This window comes from Tenrec ecaudatus, chromosome 13 (assembly GCF_050624435.1).
Source record: "Tenrec ecaudatus isolate mTenEca1 chromosome 13, mTenEca1.hap1, whole genome shotgun sequence".
Taxonomy (NCBI): Eukaryota; Metazoa; Chordata; class Mammalia; order Afrosoricida; family Tenrecidae; genus Tenrec; species Tenrec ecaudatus.
The window spans coordinates 37,808,117-37,831,773 of NC_134542.1; the positions used below are offsets into that span (position 1 = coordinate 37,808,117).

The window sequence follows — 23,657 nt, forward strand, 5'->3', positions numbered from 1 at the left end:
TTAGAACAATGAAGCATTTAAGATAAAAGAACATTTATCCAAAGGCAAAGCTCAGAAGTGTTAGCAAAGAAGGTGGAATGGAAACAGGAAACAGGGAGAAAGTAGGATATGTGATGTTACACTGTGACGATTTCAATCAACGGCATGAAACAATGTGTATAAATTGTTGAGTGAAAAATTGGTCTACTCTGTAAACATTGACCTAACTCACAACAAAGTTACAATAAAACAAATAGAAGCCCCTTTGTTTTAAATCTCACCCTTAGGGATTCAATTAATTAAAAACTTAGTCAATTAACATAAGTTGTCTATTACGTATAGAATGCACTGCTGCTGGGCTTTACTCCATGTATCGGAAACCAAATCTGACACCACGTGGTTGGAGACACTGCTGTTGTTTTATGGAATGACAGACACTGGCACACATTTTGTAATTTTATGGCATCTTACTTGTTTTATTTAATGAACAAACACACCGAGAAGGAGGCTATGGTATAGATATCTTATTTCTATAATAGATTAAGAAGTCACTAATCAATTTTCAGGAACTAGCTTCAGTGATCCTTCTTATCTTTATGCGGGGACTCCAGGAAATACTCAGCTCCTGCAGCTATCACGAAGGCAGCAAATCCCCATTTGAATCCTTTTAATATTGCACCAAGAAAGGAAACATTGTTTGCAAATCCACCCATGTATCTCCAAGCTTCATTGCTACAGGGGGAAAAAAGGGAGGAGGGTGTGTTATAATCGTACACTACTGGTATTCACTCATTAGAGCATATCGGATTTCCATCTTTCTAACACACGGATGTAGTCACAAAGCAAGACTTTAATCAAGTCTATCCATCACAGGTCAGCAGACTGGCTCTGCTCATACTAGTCATTAAATCATCACAGAAGGACAAGTTAGATAGGCTTGACTATTAATCTTTGCTGTGTCACTTTTACTAGATTCAAAATCTACTGTACTAGGCAGGCAAGTTACATGTCTCAGGATTTCTTCCTCTTCGACTCAGTGATCATGACTAGGCATCTGCAATAGTGTTGTCATAAAGACTCAACAGTTATCTATAATACATTTTGACACACAAAGTATGTGCCTTTATTACTCAAGAGGATTACTGCTTTTTCCTGTCACAACAGCCTGAACGGGACAAGCTTGATTCCTGCTCTGGCAATCATTCTTCTGAAAACCCTGAATGGAGAAATTGGTTGACATTTCTTCTACAGAACAGGATTAGTAGAACACTCATAAAGACTGAGAAACATTTTCCTTAAAATATGAATTATAAAAATAAATAATAAAACTTTAAAATATATGAATTAGTAGAAAGTATGAAAGCCATGGCTTCTTGGCCTTTTGGCTAAGATCAAGTATAGAAAGTATGAGAGCTAATCAAAATCTAACGTGGGCTACAAGGCAGGTAAATACATCACAAGAAAACTGAAAAGCAACATTGCTCATAAGTATCCCCATTGTTGCTCAATCAGTTCACTCAGTGGCCATTTAGGATGGAGCAGAACTGTCTCATAGGGTTTTAAAGACTAAATATTTCAGACAAATAGACCCCCCATCTTTCTCCAGCCTAACAGCTAGTGGGTTTGAACTGCCAACCATTTGGTTAGCAGCCAAGTACACAATAACTAGGTCACATGGATCCTTCTTATGAACATGAATTTAATATTCTCCTCAATATTTTAAAATAATAAATCATAATGAAGTAGGGTTTATCTCCAGAAATGCAAGATTGTCTTAATTATTGACTTAACATTTAAACGATATTGAAGACTAAATTTTAAAATGATCTGAGCATTTCAACAGATAAAGGAAAAGCATAACAAAATTCCATATCTATTAATGATTTAAAAAATCCCTTTCAGTAATCTAGGAATAGAAGGGAAATTCTTTGCCTGGATAAAGAACATCTAGAAGCTGGAAGAACCCTACAACGAACACCATACTAAGTGACAAGACTGAATTAAAGCAAAACAAAGATGTTTGCTTTTACCATTTTTATTCAACTCTACTAGAAGTCATAGCAGTGCAGTAACAGAAGAAAAAAACGATGTTTACAGATTGGAAAGGAAGAAGAAACCCTGAATAGGTGGAATTTTAAGGGCTGCCTAGCTGAGGTCACCAAGGGAGGGAGGAGAGAGAGAAGAAATCCTAAGACTGTGTCCTGTGACCACCAACATTCAGACCAGTGATCAAGGAGCCAACCTAGGATCTGGGAAGGTACGTTCAGTGAGGCAGGAAGAAACCAAGAATGACCAAGACACCAAATGGGGAAAGTGCTTCTGGGAAGACAGAGTGGGAGGTCTTGCCCCATGTTGCTGACATGCTGAGTAAGATGATGGCTGGACAGACGATCATATTTAGCAACCTTGGGTCATTGGTAATCTTCACAGGAGCCATTTCTATGGAATAGTTGGATGTGAAAGCCTCGTTAGAATACATCTGAAAGAAAATGAACTGACAAACAAGTCTAACCATGCTGCCAGGCAGTGGTGAGCCAAATCTAGCAGGTGGCAATTTCTACAGGGCAACTGGTCTGACTTCTTCAACAAGTTAGTGCAAAGATGGGTGGGGAGTGGAGGGTTGTGTTCGATTACAGGAGACTTTGGATCTGGATGGAAATCGACTGTAAAATGACACTGTGTCAAAAGTGGGAGGAGGTGTAATATGGAATTGGTTTTATGACGGTATTAAATGATTGTTAATTTTGTCCAATTAGCTGATGACTGTGTGATGACATGTCCCCTCTAGATTAAAAACAAAAAAAAACTGTAGGGTGCAGCAAATGATCCCCAAGCTCAGCTGCTTGCTGGTAGGCTCAAGGTCACAGGCCAGGCACAAATGGTACCAAGGACTCAAATAGAAAGTAAATGTTTAGAAAATGATAATGGCAACATATGTTCACATATGCTCGATACAACTGATGTAGAAAATGTTATAAGAGCTGTAAGAGCCCCCGATAAAATGATAAAAAAAAAAAGAAGAAACCCTCAAACCCTCTCTTTCTTTATAAGGAAAATGATTATATGTGAAGAAAACTGAGAGTAAAAGATGTAGCTATATGTAAATCAAACAAATATTTGAACTTAGAACTAAAAATTGAACTTATCAAGGTAACAGGACACAAAATTAATATACAAAAACAAAATTTATTTCTATATACTAACAGTTTAAAATTAAAATCATATCGTTAAACTGTAAATTATCCTAAAATTGATCTATAAATTCATTGCGACCCAATTAAAATACATGCAGGCTTTTTGTAGAAATAGACAAGCTTATCCTAAAGTTTCCACGTAAATGCAAAGATCCTAGGATAGTAAATAAAAACATTAAAAAAAATAAGGCCACCATATATACTATTGGATTTGAGGATATTGTAGTATTGGCATAAAGGCAGGCATATTGATCAGGTTATTTATATGGTCAATTGATTTTTGACAATGGTATCAGGGTAATTTAATGGAAGAAAGATAGCCTTTTCATAAATGGTGTTAGAACAATTAGATAGATATCCACAAGAAAAACTATGACTGCCGAAAAGATAGACAGCTATAAAGATTCTAGGGAAAAAAACAAACAAAATACAATGGAGAGAACTCTTAGATAGAATTAGAAAATCATAAACCCTACAAAAATAATAATAATGCCCAGGAACTGGGAATGCATCAAAAACCTTTTGCTTTTGAAAAATAATATTAAGAAAATATAAGAGCAAGTATGAGTGAAAACATTTGCAAAACCTTTATGAAAAGAATACAAAAATTCTTACAACTCAATAACAAGAAGATAAATATCCTGATAAATAAAAAGGGAAAAAGATTTGAATAAATATTTCATTAAATAAGAGAGATGAATAGTAATGAGCACAAAGATTTTGTAATCATCAGCTTTTAGGGAAATATACATTAAAATCACTAGTCTACATTCACTAGAATGGCTAAAATTTAAGATTGATAATAGCAAGTTTAGATGAGAGCAATGAAAAAATGAAATGCTCATATTACTGATGGGATTCAAAATAGTACCAGCCACTTTGGACAGTAGTACTGCCATTTTTGGTAGTGTTACCCCACCCCTCACCCCCACCCCCAAATAAGAAATTACTTATCATGTAACTCAGAAGTCCCATTCTATAATTAAATAGTCTTAACAAGTTTATTCAAAATACCCTCAGACTGGACTCAACCCAAATGACCATCAACTGGTGAATGATAAAGTATTACAGAATCTGGACAATAAAAAGGAAGCAACTACGTATATAAGTTATAACATGATTACATTGCAAAGGCATTAAGAGGAGAGAACAAAAATTAAATATTGTATGATTTTTATAAAATGCAACATTATGGAGATCAATGCTTGCCAGCAGCCAGAGGTGAAATGGGGCTGACTACAAAGGTGCATAAGGAAACTTTTGGAAATGACAGAAATATTCCCTATCATGACTGTGCCGGTGGTTATCTAACTGTACACATTTGACAGGAATCAGAATTGCACACTAATATGCACAATTAAAATGGGGTGAATTCTATTGTTTACAACCAACACTTTTATAAAGTTGATTTTAAAACTTTAGTGTAATCAGCTCCTTTTCCTGATTTTTAAAGTATACATTAGGAAGGAAATAAGACATAAATTTTGTTGGATAAATTCTCTTTAAGGCTATTTAATTCCTCTTACCGGCCCCATGGATCTCTTAGCCCCTGTGCAGCCAGCTTCTCCTGGACAATTTCTAATGGTGTCCCTTCTATCTTCCACTGTCTATAATCTGGAAGTTCCATTTTATGATGGCCATGTTCATGTCCATGTCCAGGGGCCATGTCTACAGGAAGATACTTTAGGGATAAAAATGTAGATAGTTAGTGTTTCACTTAAAAATTCTAAGTTCAAGAGATTTTATGAAACATTGTCTTAATATCTATTATATGTTCACTGATAGAAAAAACATGTATATAAAGGAAAAAATCATCAGTAATCTTATCACTCAGAGATTTAACTATTTACTATTTAGTTTCCTTCTTCATTATAACAGAAAATATTGACCCCTATATGTCAGCTACACATTTTAAATGTATTAACTCTGTTATTAAAACTCTTTGAACTTAACTTGCTAATCTATCTCCATTTTACAAATATGCTGACTTAATTTTCGGAAAGCTACTAAAATAATTAGAATTGTTATATAAACCTTGCAGTGTGGTTTTAGAGCCCCTAGTTCTAACTTCTAAGTTAGAATTTCTCACTTTAATTCTTTGATAAGCCTTAAATAAGTATAGCAAAAATGTTGTGTATACTTTGTTGTCAACCAAACCCAATGGCATCTAGTTGATTCAGACTCAGAGCAAACTCTACGTAGTCCTTCAGACTGTGAACCTTCACAGGAGCAGGCAGCTTGATCTTATTCCTGTGGAGCAGCTGATGGGTTTGAACCCACAACCTTGTAGTTAGCATCCCAAAGCTAAGCCTACAGTGCCACCAGGACCCCTTTATTTTTATGGATAATATAAAAATAAAGTTTAGCTCGATTCCTATTTAATTATGAATTTCAAATTAAGGAGGTAAGAATTAGTAAAGTTCTATTTTACATAAGGTTAGTAGTATCAAGTGTATAATCACTGTTCTCCAGAAGACTAAACCAAATAATTACCATAACTGCATTTTAGAACACAGAGGTTCTAATTATTAGATACTGTAGATTAAAGGCATATTATGATAGTTTTTCCAAATACCCATTTAATTAAATAATAGTTCCCAGAATCCAGAGGGAAATTGTACATAGTAATTCTGACAAATTAACCAATAATTATATCAGTTATAATATTTACATATTAGGAAATCACAAAATCTTATGTTGATAGTTTTCACATGTAATAAAGAATACTAGTAATAAATACAAGCTAAAACTGGTACACTTACAACTTTACATAAAATACCAGTCTTTCTTTATCCCTTTTTCATTTCAGTGGAAACTCTTAGATATATTTGAGGGTGCTTCATAAAGTTTGTAGAAAATGGAGTTAAAAGATAATGGAATCTTTCCATAAAAATTTAAAATTCTTTTCATATATACTCTTGATATGTGCTATCTTATATGACAGAAATGAGTACTTGAAACTGGTTAGTTCAACTAGAAAGAATTTAAAATGGATGGAATAAATGTCTCATTGAAATTAGTTTCATCTGTTCTTTTTTACTTTTCTAAATGTAGCTAGTAGAAAAACTTAAAATGAGAGCCTCATATTTCTATAGCATCATGATGCTCTAGAGAAACTGACATGTGCATACGATATATTTCATAAAACTCTTTTTAAGCCACTGTTGTAGCCCCAAACTGTAAACAACCCAAATGTCTAATATTTAAATGGCATACTTATGGTATTGTCATAGTACATAATATCATCAAGAAACAAGACTCCATGCAGAAGTATGAATGGTTCTTACAGAGATAATGAACAAGCAGTAAGTTAGGAAGAAAATAAACACATTATAAAGCCATTTATGTATGTTATGTATATCCTACATCCTACTGTAGTAACGAATAGGGTCTTAAAAGTTTGAGAATAGCCTTCTAAGGAAAGGCTATTGGTCTCTTCCTATCTGGTAGAAAGAAATGAGTGGAAACAAAAGATACATAGAAACAAGAGCCCAAAGACTAACTGAGCACACACACATCAGTTTCCATAACAAGGAGACCAAAATAACTAATAGGTAGCGCTAGCTATCACGATCACTGCCATCAGCTGTGACAAGGACATTGGAAGAGTGGAAGGAAATCCATGACAAATCTCTGAAACCTTGCTTAGTGATCTGAAAGAGTGGAAGGAGCTGCAAGACTATGGTTCTTCAGTCACCTTTCAGGCCTAGAACTGAACTCACACCCAAACTTCCTTCTCCCAAGCCAGTTCTGACCCACAGTGACCCTATCGTGTAGCAAGCCACCACAATTAACCCCAATGCAACCATGATGTAGTAGTCAATTAAGATGTAGCCATTTTTGTTTTTAATCATTTTATTGGGAGTTCTTACAGCTACCAATCCACAATTCATTTAGATCAAGCCTAATTGTACAATTACTGCCACCATCATTTTCAAAACAGTTTTCCTTCTTGAACTCTTTGATGTTACTTCCCTTTTACCCTCTTCCTCCCCCAAAGACGTGGCCCTATTAACAAGGTCACCAGGCTGTATGAATTAGCCTGAGTGTAACCATTTTGTACTGGCCCAAAGATGGCCATTTTGCAACGACTGTAATTCCTCTTGTAATTGCTGGGTTTTTTTGGTAACTGCTGAGCCAATGCCATTTATTTTTAAAATTTAAATTGCTGCTCTATTTTTGTAAGGCCCCATATTTCCCAATATCATACCACCTGCCTTTGTATCCAAGTTCCCCCTTTTTCCATACAGTGTGACACCACCTGCCCCCTATGGTTTGTTTATTCCAAATAGTATAAAAACCTCAGAGTCTTAGGAGAATTAGGCGCTAGCTGCTGCTTGACCGCGGGGTAATAAAGGCTGACTTTAATTAAGTTGTGTGTGAGTTAATTAATCTCACTCTGGCACAACATAGAGCACAGTAAAACTGTTCCTGTAGGCTCCCGAGACTGCACATCAGGGGTGGGAAATGTCCGGCGTTGGCGGAATAGGTTCCTGAAATCATCAATCCTAGGTAATATTACATGCACCAAAGAGAAGCAGTTCCAGCCATCACATTTAAGGGGAGTTAACTAAATCTTTGACCAAATATAGCCGGCTTATTTTAAAGTTGATAATTTTGTGTGGCCCACGAATGATGTTTTCTGCCCTGGGAGAAAAAAGGTTGCCCACGCCCGCGTAAATGTTTTTGCGGGAAGAAAGCCTAGTCTTCCCGTTGAAGGGCTGGTGGGTTTGAATTGCTGACCTAGCAGCTGCTGACCTTAGCAACCCAATGCAAATCCACTGCACCATCAGGGCTTCTCGAACTCAGTGGACCATTTACAAGGGCAAAGTTAAAAGTTTAAGGAATGGCGCAATGGTAACAGGAAACAGGGAGGAAGTGGGGTAAGTGACGGTACATTGTGGGAATTACACTGGGTAAATTGAAACAAAATGAGTCCTCTAATGTAAAACTGATGTTCTTCCTCTGTAAACCTTCATTTAATTAACGATCAACGGTTGTTTTAAAAGCCACATTAATTCGTGAGGCAGGCATTACAATTGTGCCTATTTCATAGAGTACCAGGTGTTCTTTTGTCTTTTTCCGCTTCAAAGGCAAACCAATCAAACCTGGCCTAAAAGAGGGGTGCTGAGAGAAGAAGAGGAGAGAAGAGCACTTGGTTATCGCAACCATAGCAATTCTCAATCCTTCTCCAACTCCTCCCTGACGTTACAGTTCTCTCCCGTTAGTTCTGCGAGCTTCTTCCCTGTTAAACCGCGGCCTCTCATCTCCTTTTTACAATTCCCCAAACACATTCTCTTTCTTATCCTTAACCCAGGGGTCTCCCTCCCACCAACTACCTACTTTACCTGACGGCAATCTGACCTCTCAGGACATTCAAAATTTAATCTTCCATCGAGAGCCCAACCGGAAGCGGAAGTTGTTTCCTCGAGTTGCTTACGACCAGAAGCAGCAAAGGCATCAAACGTTCCGCTACTGGTTCAAAGATACCTGGAACCTGTGAAAAATCTATGAGGGAGACTGGACATCAACATCCCCCCCACACACACACGTGCATTCTCAATACGCGCAAAGAAAAACTGTGGGAGAGAGAGACAGGAAAGAGTAGATGTTTTCTTGCTTCGAGACCGGAATCCTTTGCCGCTGCGCCGAGGGGCGGTCCGGGAGCTTCTGCAACCAATCAAAGAGACTGGTGCTGGGAACGTGGACTCGTCCAATGGAAGAGCTGATTCTTGCGCTGCAGTTGGCCGGCTGCTGCGGGAGGCGCTGGCAGTAGGAAGCTGGAGACAGTGGGGTGACAGGTAGGTGGCGGAGCTGTCTTTGAGGGACGCGAAGTGCTGTATCGGAAGGGATTTTCCTGTTCGCTGGTTGCCAGAAACTGTATGAGGAAGGAGACAAGGTGATGTGGAAAGGCTGGAACTGGAGTGTCGGTGGTTCCCTCTGGTCGACCAGGGAGCTGCTTGAGGGTCGTGAGGAGAAGGAGAAAGCAGTTGAGGGGGGTTAGAAGCTGAGCCCTGGAGGGCGACGCGGGAGCCTAGGACGTGGGGGCTGCGGTGGCGCCGGCAGGGCGGGAAGCAGAAGGCACGAGCAAGAGGATGTCGTAAGGGCGGGAGGGATCCCTTGCACACAACCACAGGCAAAAAAAAAAAAGGATTCAGCATTGCAGGCAACTGGGGGAAATCCAAAGAATTGTGCTTTAGAGCCAATACCCGGGGCTGGAGCGGGTGGGAATGGGAAAGAAAAATAATCATCGCTGGTCAGATCTTTGCAACTCTTTATATCCATACGTTATGTAATCTGTGGCAGTTATCTGCCAAACTAGTAGATTGTCTCATGATAGAGGAGGTCTCGCAACCTCTTGATGTGTCAAAACACTTTCTTCTTGGCGTGAGTGCTTTCTACCCAGGCAGGCTCTGTAGGCGAAGGGTGATAGCATGAAGGATGGAGTAGTCACGAACAGCTACTGCCAAATATGGACTTGGATAGAAAGATGGGATGTTAGTTTGGGATGGAGATGGTCGTATCGGGCCCGGCAGTTCTCGAATGTATTTATTTTGAGGGTCAAGGCTGATAACAAATAGAGGGTTTTTAAATCTTCAGGAATGTGAACAGCCTCTCAAAATATGTAGAGGTGGTTAAGTACAGGTGCAGCACGTTGGAAATAACTAGAAAATGAATCTAGTAGATTCCTTGGTCATGTGGATGCTAGGAACTGCAAAAAAAAAGTGGTGGCTGAATTGGGATAAAAGTCAACTATTAAGTAGTTTGCTTTGTAAGCCTGAGAGGCTAGTTATGAATTATTTATTTATTAGGTTTTAAAAGTATGCTCTTTGCGTCTCTTGGACTGAGGTAAAAATATGTTGCAGGTATAATTAATTCTAAATTGTCTTTTAAAATGTATAATCATATTTGCACAATGAACTGTAGAATAAAATGAATTCTATTCAATGTGTTAAGGAAGGAAAAAATTTCATAAAATTTGATTTTTTAAAAGGAGCATTATAAGTTACTAAAATGTAAGCCATTCAAAAGGTTACCTTTAGCCTAGTAGATAAAGACTAATTCTTAACATGTGTTTCATTTTCATAAGCTTCTTAAACCCTCTGTCAGAATAATTTCCTAAGATGTGCTCCTTTCCCCCCCCCCCTATTAATTCTATTTTATGTGCCAGAAGCCTAGGCCAACATTTCCCTCTTTGTCAAAAATTGATTCAGGAAAGAAAAGTGGATCCTCAGAGTTTGCTTGTTTGTCTTGTAATATTTAAAATAAAGAGATGTTAATCTATGTTTTAGATAAAAATTTGATTGCTACTTGGTGTTTTATTCTTTACCTTACTTCTTTCACAAGAATTATGTTATCTCAGTTACAAATAATATTTCTCATTCCATTTTGAGTGCAGTTCAGTAGTGTTGAGTGCCTGTGAACAAATCTCTGCTTTTATGCAAGGTGTGTGTGTGTGTGTGTGTGTGTGTGTGTGTGTGTCTGCCCATTATATAACCAACCTACTAGAGCTTTGACAACTAATGGTTGATTCTGAATGGCCAGTAGGTGTCATCATAGAACGGAATAAAGTTGAACATTGAATAAGAAATTACCAAGTAATTTTATTTTAATTTTAACAGTTTTACTGGCAGTTCATTCACATGTCACACAATTCAACAATTCCAAGAAACACTAGTCCAAATTAGTATACAATAATTGGTTACTTGTTTATACATCATTAGAAGTCTTCTGAATCATTGCAGTATTAGGGTTGCTTATAGGGCTATAAAATAGACCTTGAAAGTTTTAAACTAGCTTGACATACAGTGCAGATTTAGTTTTGTTTTATTATTTTATTACTTTGCATAGTAGTATATTCTAGAATGATCAAGGTTTTCAGCTTGACATAACTTTATAATAGAAAAGCCGATACTACAGAATGAAAAGCTAAAATAGGAGCAACAAGCAACAGACTCACTGCCATCTAGTCAATGCTGACACATAGCGACCCCCTGTGGATTTCTGAGACTGTAACTGTTTAGGGGAGTAGAAAGCCCAGTTTTTCTCCAAGTTGCTGCTGGTGGTTTCTAACTGCAGATTATGTGGATCGCTGCCCAACTTGTAACCACTATATCAAGACTCCCAAAATAGGGGCAGAAAGTCCTCAAATAAGTTATCAGCTGCATAGTGTAGTACTTTGTTTTTGTCATCTTAATGTTAGGATAGGTTTTTGTCTTTAATAGGGTTGTTGCTGCTTTAACATTCAAAATAGCTTCCTTGTACTTTTTAAAAAATCTGGCTAGTAGGTCCTTTGGTGGAACCCTAGGGTTGGAGTGAGTTAAGCATTCAGCTGCTAACAGCAAGGTTTTTGGTTCAAATTCACCAGTGGCTCTGCAGAGGGGGGCAGGGAGAGATGAAGTTGTCTGTTTCTGTAAAGATTTACCGTCTCGAATACTCTGAGGAGCAGTTCTACTCCGGCCTATAGGAACACTGTTAGTAGGAATCAACTCAATGATATTGGGAGTAGGCTTTGTGCTTTTCCCAGGATGATGAGCTGAACATTTGCCATTGTCTAAAATGTAATGTAATAGATTCTAGATGGAGCTGACACAGAAAGCTTTGAAGATAGCTTACAGCTGGTACATCCCTTACCTGCAGCACTTTCTGCTAAGCTCTTGCGCTTTTGTAGCTCTGTTCTTTATGCCTGCTTTTGATGCAGTGTTTACAAGTGGATGGTGGTGGTGGATTTTTCATGGAGGTGGAGAGTAGTATATATATTTTAAGAGTGAAAAGGAGATGTATGCACACGTATTCACATGTTATTTCTACTTCCCTTCAGATTCTTAGTAGTAGGAGAGGATAGGAAAGGTATAGATATATTTGGGGGGTGGGAGGGTATTTGCTAGGTTAATTGATTCACCACTGACTTCTACTTCAGACTCTGATAAAATTCAAGGCCTTTGGTGCTTGTGTTTAAACCAGTTACTGTAGTTTTTCATTTGGGAAAAAGGGCTACTAACTCAACCAACATTTTTATAGCTCAAATTTGCATCAGCTAATGCCATGGTTGGGACATGTTTTGTAGTTAGGAACTCATGTTGTTAGAAATAACTGTAATGAATATTTTAGTTTGGCTTAGTTTTTACTTGGCTCTTAACTGCTTTCCTTTTTTGTTTTTTTAACAGATAGCATAATTTTATGCTGTTTTCCTTAAAGCTAATTTCATTCATGTATTGAACCTGTGCTAATTTGCACAGATTTTATTTATATTTTGTACTCTTCATGTTTCTTAAAGTGGTCTATTTCTAGAATTAAACAGCTAAGAATTGGAAAACTTTTTCTAATCAAAAGACCTTTTATGATAATGTTATGATAGGCCTTTTATGATAGCTATGACACAGTAAAGTTGTAAAATTTATCTTTTACTTCACTGTTTTCCCATATATTAAAATTAGACTTACTAATGAGTTAACAGTTAAGAAATTAATGGTTTATCTTTATGAATTATGGTCTTTTTGTTTGAGAGTCTGGCTTACATGAATATAGGAATGAGAAAAAGTAAAGAGAATACATTTGGGGGTGACAGTAAAATCTCAGTATGTGACATATTAGGAAGTGTGATTTTTTTCTAGGTTTAAACAATAACTGCCAAAAGAGTCATCATAATGGGAAAACCCACTACTATGAGCCAATTACGTTTCATAGCTGCCCTAGAGGATAGATGAAAACTGCTCGTGCGGGTTTTCTGAGATTCTGAATTTTTATGGGAGCAGACCACTTCATCTTTCCACTGCATCATGATGTGTAGTGCATCACAAGATAGCCAGTGCAGATGCTTGGCTTACAGAATGCGTAGTTTTTATAATGTGACATCTGAACTTCAAAAAAATCTTACCTTTCTCATTATGGATTTCTAATTCTTGGTTGTGCTTGATTTTTAATTGATACAGACTTTTGTTAACTACTAAGATGTGTTCATTTACCCCCTAAAGTTCCTTTTCCCCGTATACATTTTAAAACTAGGTAAGGGAAGGAGTTGGATACTGAGGGGAAAGTGAAATTTATTGCTTTAATTTGTCTTGTTTTAAAATTTTTAATCAGCATGTATTACTTTTACAGTTAATTCCTTTTATGTGCAAAATGGAATGAGGAGGGGAGAGTATATTATATTCTTTCTATCTTATAAGGTGGTTGTAAAACCCAAATAGTAGACATGAAGTATTTTTAAAACTAAAGGTAATATGAATTTTCAATCAATAACAGTAGTACCCAATTTTATGGTTTGTGGGAATTAGAAAACAGTATTAATATCAGTTTTAAGTATGACTATAAACAATATTTTTGTTATTCAAGGTCATCTATCATTTTGTACCTACCCTTTTGGGATCTGATTTACTCTCAGCACTTCAGTTGGTGTCTATACGTGGTGATTTTCCAATCTGTATCTCTAATCTGGAGCTTTCTCTTGATTTCTAGTTCCTCTTTGGTAAATCTAATAGCCTGCTGGATGAGGATGGTCTCCAGGTCTCTTAGATATACAGTCTTTCTAAAAGTAAATTCATATTTTCTCATTTATCATGTATTATGCCATAGTGGAACCTTGGTTTCATCTTTGACAATTTACTTGTATATTCCTCCTCCAAATAATGTTAGCTTCTGTCAGCTACCATCTTACTGTTTCTTTAATTCCATTTACTTCTCTCAATCTCTACAACCACTAGAAATAGTATGAAGGGCTAGTAAGTAGAGGCAGACTATCTGGATTATAATTCTAGCTCTACCATTTATAATCTCAGTTTCTTTATCTTTAAAAGTAGCCTTGTGTAACCCAGAAATTACACTCTTGGGCATTTACCCTAGAGAAATGATAACATTCACACCAAAACTTGTATGCAGGTCGTCATAGCAGTTTCAATATAAAATAGCCCAAATTGGAAATAGCCAGAGCATTGCTATGCAGCAGTAAGAAAGAACAAGCTATTAATTTGCATAAGAACTTGGATGTGCAAGTGAAAAGTGCAATTTCTAAAGACTACACACTACATGATTCTATTTATATATTATTGAAATAATATATACTTATACATGAACAACAGATTAATTCTTTATAGGTGCTTGGGATAGAAAATGGGGTGGGTGTGGTGATAATGGAATAGTACAAGAGAGTCTTAATGATGGACTAGTTCTGTATCTGGATTGTGTGGTAGTTACACAAATTTACATATGATAAAATTACATAGAATTACATATACGTATACGCAAGTATTTTTTAAATTAGCGAGAATCTGAGTAAGTTCAGTGAAGAGTACTAACGTCAGTTTCCTGGTTTTGATACTGCATAACTTTAGTTATGCAATATGTTAGTTATGCAATATGTTACGTCAGTTTCCTGGTTTTGATACTGCATAACTTTAGTTATGCAATATGTTACCATGAATGAAACTGGGTGAAAGGTATGTGGAACTGCCTACTACAGTTTTTGTAACTGCCTATGATTCCATAATAATTTCCAAAGAAAAAAGTTTAAAATCGTTCGAGGACTAAATGAGAAAGTACACATTAAATTCTTACTACTGTACTTATTGCATCATAAATACATAATTTAGGTATTACCAGTAGTAGGAGCCCAGGCGGATCACTGGGTTACTAATTCAACAGGTGTTTCACAGAAGAAAGATGTTGCAGCCTGCTTCTATAAGATTTGGTCTCAGAAACCCTCAGGCACAGTTCTACTCTGTTCTGTAGGGTTGCTATTGTTTTTGTAAAGTGAAACTGAGGCATGAGGAGACAGATGAAGTACAAGGAGACGGACAAACATAACTGACAGGACAAAGAAGAGCAGAAACAGTAATAGCTTTATTAGGGGGAGGCTCCAGGACGAGGTTCCGTGACCTAGACCAACAGGGCAGGGAAGTTGTGCTCAGCATTTGGGGGCGCGGGTTCTTAAAGGGGCGGTGAAGGATGTATGGAAATTAGCGTATGGGGTCTGGCCATTTCGAGGATTGTCGACTTCTTGCAGGTTCAAAGGAAGCATCTGGTCTTGGTTGTCTCACCATCTTGCGCCTTTTGTTCTGGCTTGCCTTTGGTCTTGGGGGTGTCCAGCCCTTCCTGCTCCCATCCGGACAGTTCTACCGTAGTGGAATGAAGCAGTTGAATCAGTATGACAACTAAGATACTGTATTCGATGAATTAAAGACTGAATAGGATATTTAAGATTATAGATGAATTAATGATTTAAAAAATTAATGATAAACAAAGTGATAAAAATCTCCTGAATTTTCACTTTCCAGAAACTTAAAGCAATTTTACAAATGTATTTTTTTCCACAGTCAGGTTTTTAAAATGTATTTTAAAACTTGCTGCTGCCAACAAATCACATCCAAATGTGATGCCTTAAAATATGAAGATTTAGTATCATATATAACTAGTCAAATTATCAAAATAGGACATTTAACCTTCATAAATAAATTTTTAATCGTTTTATTAGGGGCTCATACAACTCTTATCACAATGCAGACATACATCAATTGTGCAAAGCACATTTGTTCATTCATTGCTCTCATTATTCTCAAAACATTTGCTCTCCACTTAAGCCCCTGGCATCAGGTTCTCATTTTCCCCACTCCTTCCCCTGTCCCCCCCCCCATGAACCCTTGATAAATGATAAATTATTATTTTGTCATATCTTGCCCTGTCCGACGTCTCCCTTCACCCATAAACAAATTCATACTAACGTTTATCAATGCAGGATTCATCTCTGGATTGCATGGGACATTAGTTTTCTTTAATATGAAGAGTTCTTTATCTTTTCTTTTTCATAGCATTGACATTTTAAAAAGTGCAACCCCTTTATTTTTTCTTTCAGTTTGGGTTTGTCTGAAGTTTTATCACCATCCTAGTCAGATTACTCATCTTTGGCAGAAATATGTGGTCTTATTGCATCATAACAGCACATGATTTTGATTTGTCCCATAACCAGTGGCAGTCCACTTTAGTCACTTGGTTAAGGTAGTGTCTGCTGGCCTTCTCCACTGTGGAATTTGCAATTTTCTATCTAATAATTATTGTGTCAGGAAATAATTGAAGACAATGTAAATGTCCTTCTCTCAAACGTTCACCAGTTGTTGGAGCATCCAATTATATTTTCTAACTCAGCCATTCTTCCTATCTTTACTAATTGGCTTTCTATGATCACAAAAAGTGTTCCTTTCCCCCAATGTGTTTGTTTATTCATTTGTTTATAGCAGTCTGAACAAATAAATTGCTTATATTTCCCTAAGACCCGCTACAAGATCAATTGACACAGTGGCCGCAACAATGGGACCCAACCTAAAGAACAGTTGTGAGAATGACGTAGTGCTGTGTCACATCTCATTTTGTTGTGCATAGTGTCACTGTTGAGTTGGAGCAGACTCGATGGCACCTAACAACCACAACACTAGTCAGTTATTTTTGTGGTCAAATTGTCTCATATTTGTTAAAATAATCAACCATTTAAGTTAAAAGGGCAGCATTACCCACAGACAAAGTCAGAATAGAAGGCGAAATTGAAAACAGGGAACGCAGGGAGAAGGTGGGATAAGGGATGGTATAATTGAGGGGATTACACTGATGAGTTGAAACAAAATGTGTATGAATTGTTGAATGTCAAACTGTGATCTGCTCTGCAAAGCATCTAATTCACAATAACAAGTTTTTACAAACTGTCTCACATTTGGCTTGTGGGAACCACATTGTGTTGATCCTTTTGCTGCTTTTGACATGACCCATGGAAGACCTAAGTCCTTCTTAACTTTAGGATGGAACATATCTCAGATTTAGCTTATATTTTCCATGAGTACCTGCACTTGGAGTCCCTGAGTGATCCAGTCAATTAACACTCAGCTGCTAACACTAGGTTAGATTTGAGTCTACTCAAAAGACTCTTGGAAGGAAGTCTTGGCAGTCAAACAGCTATTGAAAATTCTGTAGAGAATAACAGCTCTCCATGGAGTTTCCACGAATTGCAATGAACTTGACAGCATCTGGTCTACCATTTGGTTATTCATTTTTTACAGTGCATGTATTTACATTAAGTGATCTCTGGACAGTAGCATTGTTGTACTCGATACTATGAAAGAGAAAAGACTTCATGAATCTGAATCTGGTGATATGGGGGGAAGACTACAGAAAGGAAGGCAAACCCATCTCTAGAGCAAATGTCCCTTCCAGAGAAGGCAGATTGCTGTCCTTTCCATGATGGGAAGGACACTGTATGCTCAGAGGAGATTGCTGCTTGTTGTTTCTTCACAGCTGATCTCTACCACGATCTCTGTTGAGATGTCAGTTTTGCCTCTGATTTGGCAGGTTGGGTCTTCAGCAGTAACAGAAAACAGATCAATCTGATGAGGAGAAGTGTGTTCTTGTTGATGTGGCTATTTCATTCATGAGCCTGTTGAATGAATTCTAATGATAGGGACTATCTAGCCAAACCATAGATCATTACCTCTGGTCACCTCTCTTCAAGTATAGTGAGCAACCAACTGTACTGCTTAAAGCTCTGCCTACTAGGAAAATTTCCCTTCATTGCTGTCTTTCAGTGCCACTCTTGCGTACAGGTGTGGTAGTTACATAAGCTGTCAATTTGAGGATATTAAGAATTAAGGGGTAGAGTCTAGCTTGTCAATCAGGTTACACCCTGATGATGCTTCCCTGTAGGCATGGCCTTCTCATGAGGATTCTGGGAACTTCCTCTCTTTCAACCTGCTTCACACTGCTTCACCTTCTTGCTTTCAAGACACTCAGAGAACTGGAGGAGCCAGCGCTGAGAGGCTTCCATCGGCATTGTATCCACAAGAGTTTCCACCTACTGGCCTGTGATCTTCCTGCATTCAGTATGATTGCATGTGCTACGTGAGTCCGAAGAGGAACTTATGGACTAGTATTGACCAATATCGGACTTATGGACTTCATCTGGACTGGGCTGGGATGTTTACTCAGTATATAATTGCTCTTGTGCGTAAAGCTCTCTTACACACTTATGAAGGTCTCTGGATTGTTTCTCTAGTCAACCCAGCCTAACACACAGGTAATGCCACCCTATTAAATAATCACATGTAAACTAGGCATACGACCCCTTCCCCTCTTTCATTTAATTGTAAGGAACTTTATAGGCCATAATGTAATGACTAGTTTACATCCTGTAGAAGTTTCACAGGTGTCTCAACCATATGTTCTATCAGTTTATAAATACTTGTAGGGTTTGTTTTAGACAAGGGGCTGGCAAACTTTTGAGATGGAAGAGCCAATTCTGTCCCTCACTGCAATTTAAAAATTATTTTAAAAACCATGCAGATATTTTACAAAAAATGAAATCACCATTATCTGAATAATATCCTATAAAAATGTTCAGTTTTACTTCAGAGTCATGCTGAAAGAGCCCCACATATGGCTAACAAGCTGCAGTTTGCCAACCCTTGTTCTAGACAATATAGTATACCTGTTGTATTCAGCAGTGACCAGACATGCTGTGATAATAACCAGTCGTCAAGTAATGGCATAAAATTCACAATCTAAAGGTTTATTACTCAGGTAAAATTTGCTGCTACTCAGGGCGATTCCAGGGAAGAATGGTCTGCTGCCATTCTCATAGCAGCAAAGGAAGAGCAGGCGGGAGAGTTGCAGACTGGCAATTTAAAGGTTTCTCCAGGAATCATTATGCTCATTGACTAAAGCCACTTAAGTAGTCATATCTGACTTGAAGATGGAGCTGCGGGAATCCTCCTCTGTGCCCTAAAGAAGAGTAAAAACTAATGTCAGGCATCCCTGTATCACTTAATGATGGATATTAAACCCTGTGGCTTGTTTGGTCACAACACCCAGTTTTTAGGGCAGCTCAGCTCACATGGTCATATGGGCACCCTAAGATCAGTCTCGGCTGTGACCCAAAAGCCAAATAAGCGATTTCTCTGAAAGAAAATACTGTTGACCCTTGAGCAACATAAGAAAGAGCTAGAGACTGACAAAAATCCATGTATAACTTGACTCCTTTATAACCTAACTGCTAATAGACTGCTATTGACTGGGAAGCCGTAACAAACAGTTGATTTAAATGCATTTTGTATGTTAAATGTACTGCATGTACATAAAAGTTGCATTTTCAAAATGGGATAAAAAGGTATTTGTTGTTGTTGCTGTTTTAAGTACAAGGCTGTTTCACCTGTAACTGGTGTAGCGGCAGCGACAGCTTTAGGAATTCCTTTTTCACTTTATAGTGGTCCTGAGTCAAATTAGTTTATCCTGCAGTGGCGTGCAGCTGCAGATCGCAGGCTGAGCTACAGATCAAGCAAGTCAGCTTCTTTCTTTCTTTTTTTAAATCATTTTATTGGGGACTCTTACAGCTCATCACAATCCATCCATCCATCCATCCATCCATCCATTGTGTCAAGCACATTTGTACATATGTTGTCATCATTTTCAAAACATTTTCTACTTGAGCCCTTGGTATCAGCTCCTCATTTTTTCCTGTCTCCCCCCCATGAACCCTTGATAATTTATAAGTTATTATTATTTTTTCATTTCTTACACCAATCAATGTCTACCTTCACCCACTTTTCTGTTATCCATCCCACTGGAGGGGAATGTTACATGTAGATCATTGTAATTGGTTATCTACCCACCTCCCCCTTCCCCTCCTAGTATCGCTACTCTCATTTTTGGTCCTGAGGGGCTTATCTGTCCTGGATTCCCTGTGTTTCCTGTTTTTATCTGTGTACCAGTATACATCCTTTGGTCTAGCCAGATTTGTAAGGTAAAATTGGGATCATGATAGTGGTGGGGAGGAAGAATTAACGAACTGGAGGAAAGTTGTGTGTTTCATTGGTTCTATACTGCACCCTGACTGGCTGGTCTCTTCCTTGTAACCCTTCTGTAAGGGAATGTCCACTTATCTGCAGATGGGCTTTGGGTATCCACTCCATACACACCTTCATTCACATTAATATGATTTTTTGTTCTGTGTCTTTGATGCCTGATACCTGATCCCATTAACACCTTATGTTCACACATGTGGACTTTGTTGCTTCTCAGCTAGATGGCCGCTTGTCTATCTTCAAGCCTTTAAGACCCCAGATGCTCTATCTATTGATAGCTGGTCGTGACCCCAAAGTCTATTTTTGGTATTCCCTGGGGACTTCATTGTTTTGTTCCCCTTGCTGGGCTGTTGCATGCCCTTAGCGTTTAGCCCCGGTATGCTGGAATCAGATTGTGGGGTCAGATTGGGCACAGTTTCTACATGGTGTCTCCAGTGTTGTCCCCCATAGCACTATGGGTCAGTGAGGGATGTTGAGTCTCATGGTGGGGCCGTGCCTATGGTCCTCTCTGTGCATTGGTTGCTCTAAGCAGGAATATGTCCTCAGGGTTTGGTGGGCCAGTATGTGCTCCACTCTCTCTCCTTCCTTCTTTGTTTGCTCCTGTGTGCTCTGATCAGACGCACCCCTATCCCTGAGCTGTAACTTCAGTGTTGTCCTCTGAAGTGAATTATTCTTGGAGGGCAGGGGTAGGGGGGATAGGGTATCTATGTAGTTGGGATTAGTTCCGGCCCTGTAATGTTGCACGTTTAGTCAGTTATATTCCCTTTAAATGCAGAAAATGTTCAGATACAGTAAACTTACTTATAGTCGAAAGGTAAGGCATTAGAAGTGCTGCGTTGGACATTATACATGTGATCAATAACTAACCCAAACCAGTTGCTATCAAGTTGTTTGACTTACGGTGACCCTTTAGGACAGTGTTTCTCAACCTTCCTAATGCTGCGACCCTTTAATACAGTTCCTCATTATTATTATTATTGCCATAAAATTATTATTATTGTTATTTTTTTAAATAAAAAAACAACAAACCCTTGTGTCGAGGGCTGACTTTCAATAGATCGCAGCGAGGGAGCTGCTCTGCTACTTAGGAAATCGCGACCCAGAAGCAGATCGTCTACGAATGGTTTAGCACCGGGTTCCCCACGAATGTGAGGTGTGTCACTGGCAAGGGGGCGGCTGCCTTTACGGCTGCGCCCCGTTTCCGAGATGAGGGGCACTACGGGGACACGTGCACGCAGTCTGCATAAAATTATTTTCATTGTTACTTTATAATTGCTATTTTGCTATTGTTAGAATCAGGCGATCCCTGTGAAAGGATCATTTGATCCTCAAAGGGGTCGCAGCCTGCAGGTTGAGAACCGCTGCTTTAGACCAGAACAACCGCTGCATAGGATTTCCAAGGCTGAAAGCCCTTGAGGAAGCCAACTACACATTTTGATCAACCTTTTGATTAGGAGCCAAGCACTTAAGCACTGTGCCAGTAGGGGTCCTAGTCAATAATTAATGGCCATATAATATTTTTTAAGGATTACCTTTGTGTTAATGTTAGCAGCCTGGGTGGTGTAGTAGACTGCAAACCACAAGATCAGCAGTTAGAAATCACCAGCTACTCCAAGGAAGAAAGAGGACGCTTTGTCCGCTTGTAGAGTTACAGCCTCAGAAACCCACAGGGGCAGTTCTGACCTGTCCTATAAGCTCACTATGAGTTGGAATGGACTCAATTTTAGTGAGTTTGGATTTGGTTTTGTGTTAATGTCTGGTTGTACAGTGTCGGTATTTGATTATAGATAAAAGAGGGAAAGGAATATACATCCTAATGAGACCCACAGCTATTTTCTTTCTTTTTCTCTGGTAATTGAAGAAAATCTCAGGAATAAAATCAGGACCACAAAGTAATCCACTTCACCCTAGCCCTGCCAGGTAGAGATTACTTTGATTCATTAGTGTTTGATCACACATTTTTTTTGCTGTAACTCCTATACTCATCCATATCCTCTTAGATTACAAATGTTGATGTGACAATATTCCTGCTAGTTTCACCTGCTGTGCTTTTACTTTAAAAAAAACTGAAAGCTCTTTGCTTCTCCCAGTTATCTTGAGTGAACTTTCTCTACTGTCTCGAAAATGTTTTCAGGCATATTTTTATCACTACTTATTCCTTCAAGATCACAGGATGGAATAACCCCTTATGATATTGTAAATTTATTTGGAGGAAAGATAAATTATCTTTTTCATGCCCCCCCTTGCAAACCCCACTTAAAACAGAGCCTTGAGAGAATGAATCCTTGGCCTATTTCAGGTTTCTTGTTTGGTTGCGTATACATAGATAAAGTAAGATGAAAGGACAAAACATTTGGTTATTTTTAGAAGTTTCATCATGAAACTTATGTCACCTCCTTTGTTAAATTTGCATTTTCTGTTTGGGCATTAGCTTTCTCTTAGAATTTTTTTAAATTAGAAACTATGCCTACTTATTAATGGCTGCCGTAATGAGCTCAAACTTAACAACAATTATGAGGACAGCACAGGGCCGGGCAGTGTTTCATTCTGTTGTGTATCGGGTTGCTATGAGTCAGAGTTGGCTCCATGGCATCTAACAATAAGTGTTATATTACTTATGTATGTGTATTAGTTTATTTCTCAACTTGTTGCTAAGAATTCTGATGTCTAGTGCTAGTGTGTGTGTGTCTGTGTGTGTGTGCGTGCACGCACGTACTATGCTTGTGCATCACCATAATATCTTAACTAGTTGCTTGGTTCTTTATATTCAGCATTGTTTTTCCAGGCAGTACTTACATACAAGGAGCTTTGGTGGTGCAGTGAGATGCTTATTGAGGTTGGTGATTCACACCTCCAAGCCACTTGCAGGAGAAAGACGAGTCCATGTGCAGCCATAACGATTTACAACCCTGGAGACCCGGGTTCGCTGTGAGTTGAATATACTTAGTTCTTACTTATAGGAGACCTGGTGGTGTAGTGTGTTACACATTGGGCTGCTTCTCACAAAGTTAGTTGTTTATACCCACCAACTGCTGCTTGGGAGAAAGGACGCTTCTGTACCTCTAAACCCCAAATGCAGTTCTACTCTGCCCTATAGGGTCACTAGGAGTTTGAATCTATTGACAGCTTCTCACTTACCAACTATATCATCCAACTATGCCTTTACAGCCATTGTACAGAGGTAATATCTAACAATAAAGCCCAGGTGCTAGACAAGAGTAGTGTTGACTGCTATCGTTAAGGCATGTGTTGACTTGGTTGGGCTATTCTCAGTGGTTTGGTAGTTGTGTAATGATGTAACTTGGCAACTGTATAGTATAGTCATTTTCCATTTTGTGATATGATGTTGTCATCTTCCATTTTGCAGAATGTAGATTTTCACAGAATGACCTGGTCTTTGGAAACCAACCAAAAGTGAGGAGTGGGTGTTTGCAGATCTAGTTTATTCCTTTTAATTACTGTGTAGTATTCCATTATATGACTTTACCACATCTTATTTATTTTCCCTCCATTGATAGACACTTAGACTTTTTTTTCTTATTCTGATCACTGCTACAGGGAACATTTTTTTGTATGCTTTCTTAAGGATGTGTTGCCTAAAAGTGTTCTTACTAAGGTGTAGGTATAAACATTTTGTTTTGCTTATTCCCTA

General features: G+C 38.2%; 2 protein-coding genes across 7 annotated transcripts in view; one reads left to right on the plus strand and one right to left on the minus strand.

Moving 5' to 3' along the window:
• Positions 1-488: 488 nt before the first annotated feature.
• On the minus strand, positions 489-8,737 carry NDUFB3 (NADH:ubiquinone oxidoreductase subunit B3). 2 transcript variants are annotated; one of them, XM_075530410.1, is made up of 3 exons: positions 8,538-8,737; positions 4,700-4,854; positions 489-711 (listed from the first exon to the last, which is right to left on the minus strand). In XM_075530410.1, the coding sequence occupies exons 2-3, from the start codon at positions 4,837-4,839 to the stop codon at positions 555-557; spliced, it is 297 nt and encodes a 98-aa protein (XP_075386525.1). In that variant the 5' UTR covers positions 4,840-4,854; positions 8,538-8,737; the 3' UTR covers positions 489-554. The 2 variants fall into 2 exon arrangements, with proteins under 2 accessions (XP_075386525.1, XP_075386524.1); XM_075530409.1 differs by having other exon boundaries at positions 8,522-8,684.
• Positions 8,738-8,900: 163 nt separating this feature from the next.
• HYCC2 (hyccin PI4KA lipid kinase complex subunit 2) overlaps positions 8,901-23,657 on the plus strand; it is a 100,811-nt gene continuing 86,054 nt past the window's right edge. For 2 of the 5 annotated variants that reach the window (XM_075530402.1, XM_075530406.1), the window contains exon 1: positions 22,794-22,933. The gene's annotated coding sequence lies outside the window, so the exon portion shown is untranslated. Of the gene's footprint in view, positions 9,073-22,793; positions 22,934-23,657 lie in introns of those variants that run through there. The other 3 variants (XM_075530403.1, XM_075530404.1, XM_075530405.1) reach the window with 3 other exon arrangements.

Excerpts from the sequence above, each read along its gene's own strand:
- NDUFB3 (XM_075530410.1), bottom strand. The coding sequence starts at position 4,839 with ATGGCCCCTGGACATGGACATGAACATGGCCATCATAAAATGGAACTT. Across the intron at positions 712-4,699 it reads CTAAGAGATCCATGGGGCCG|CAATGAAGCTTGGAGATACA; the intron begins GTAAGAGGAATT and ends TTCCCCCTGTAG.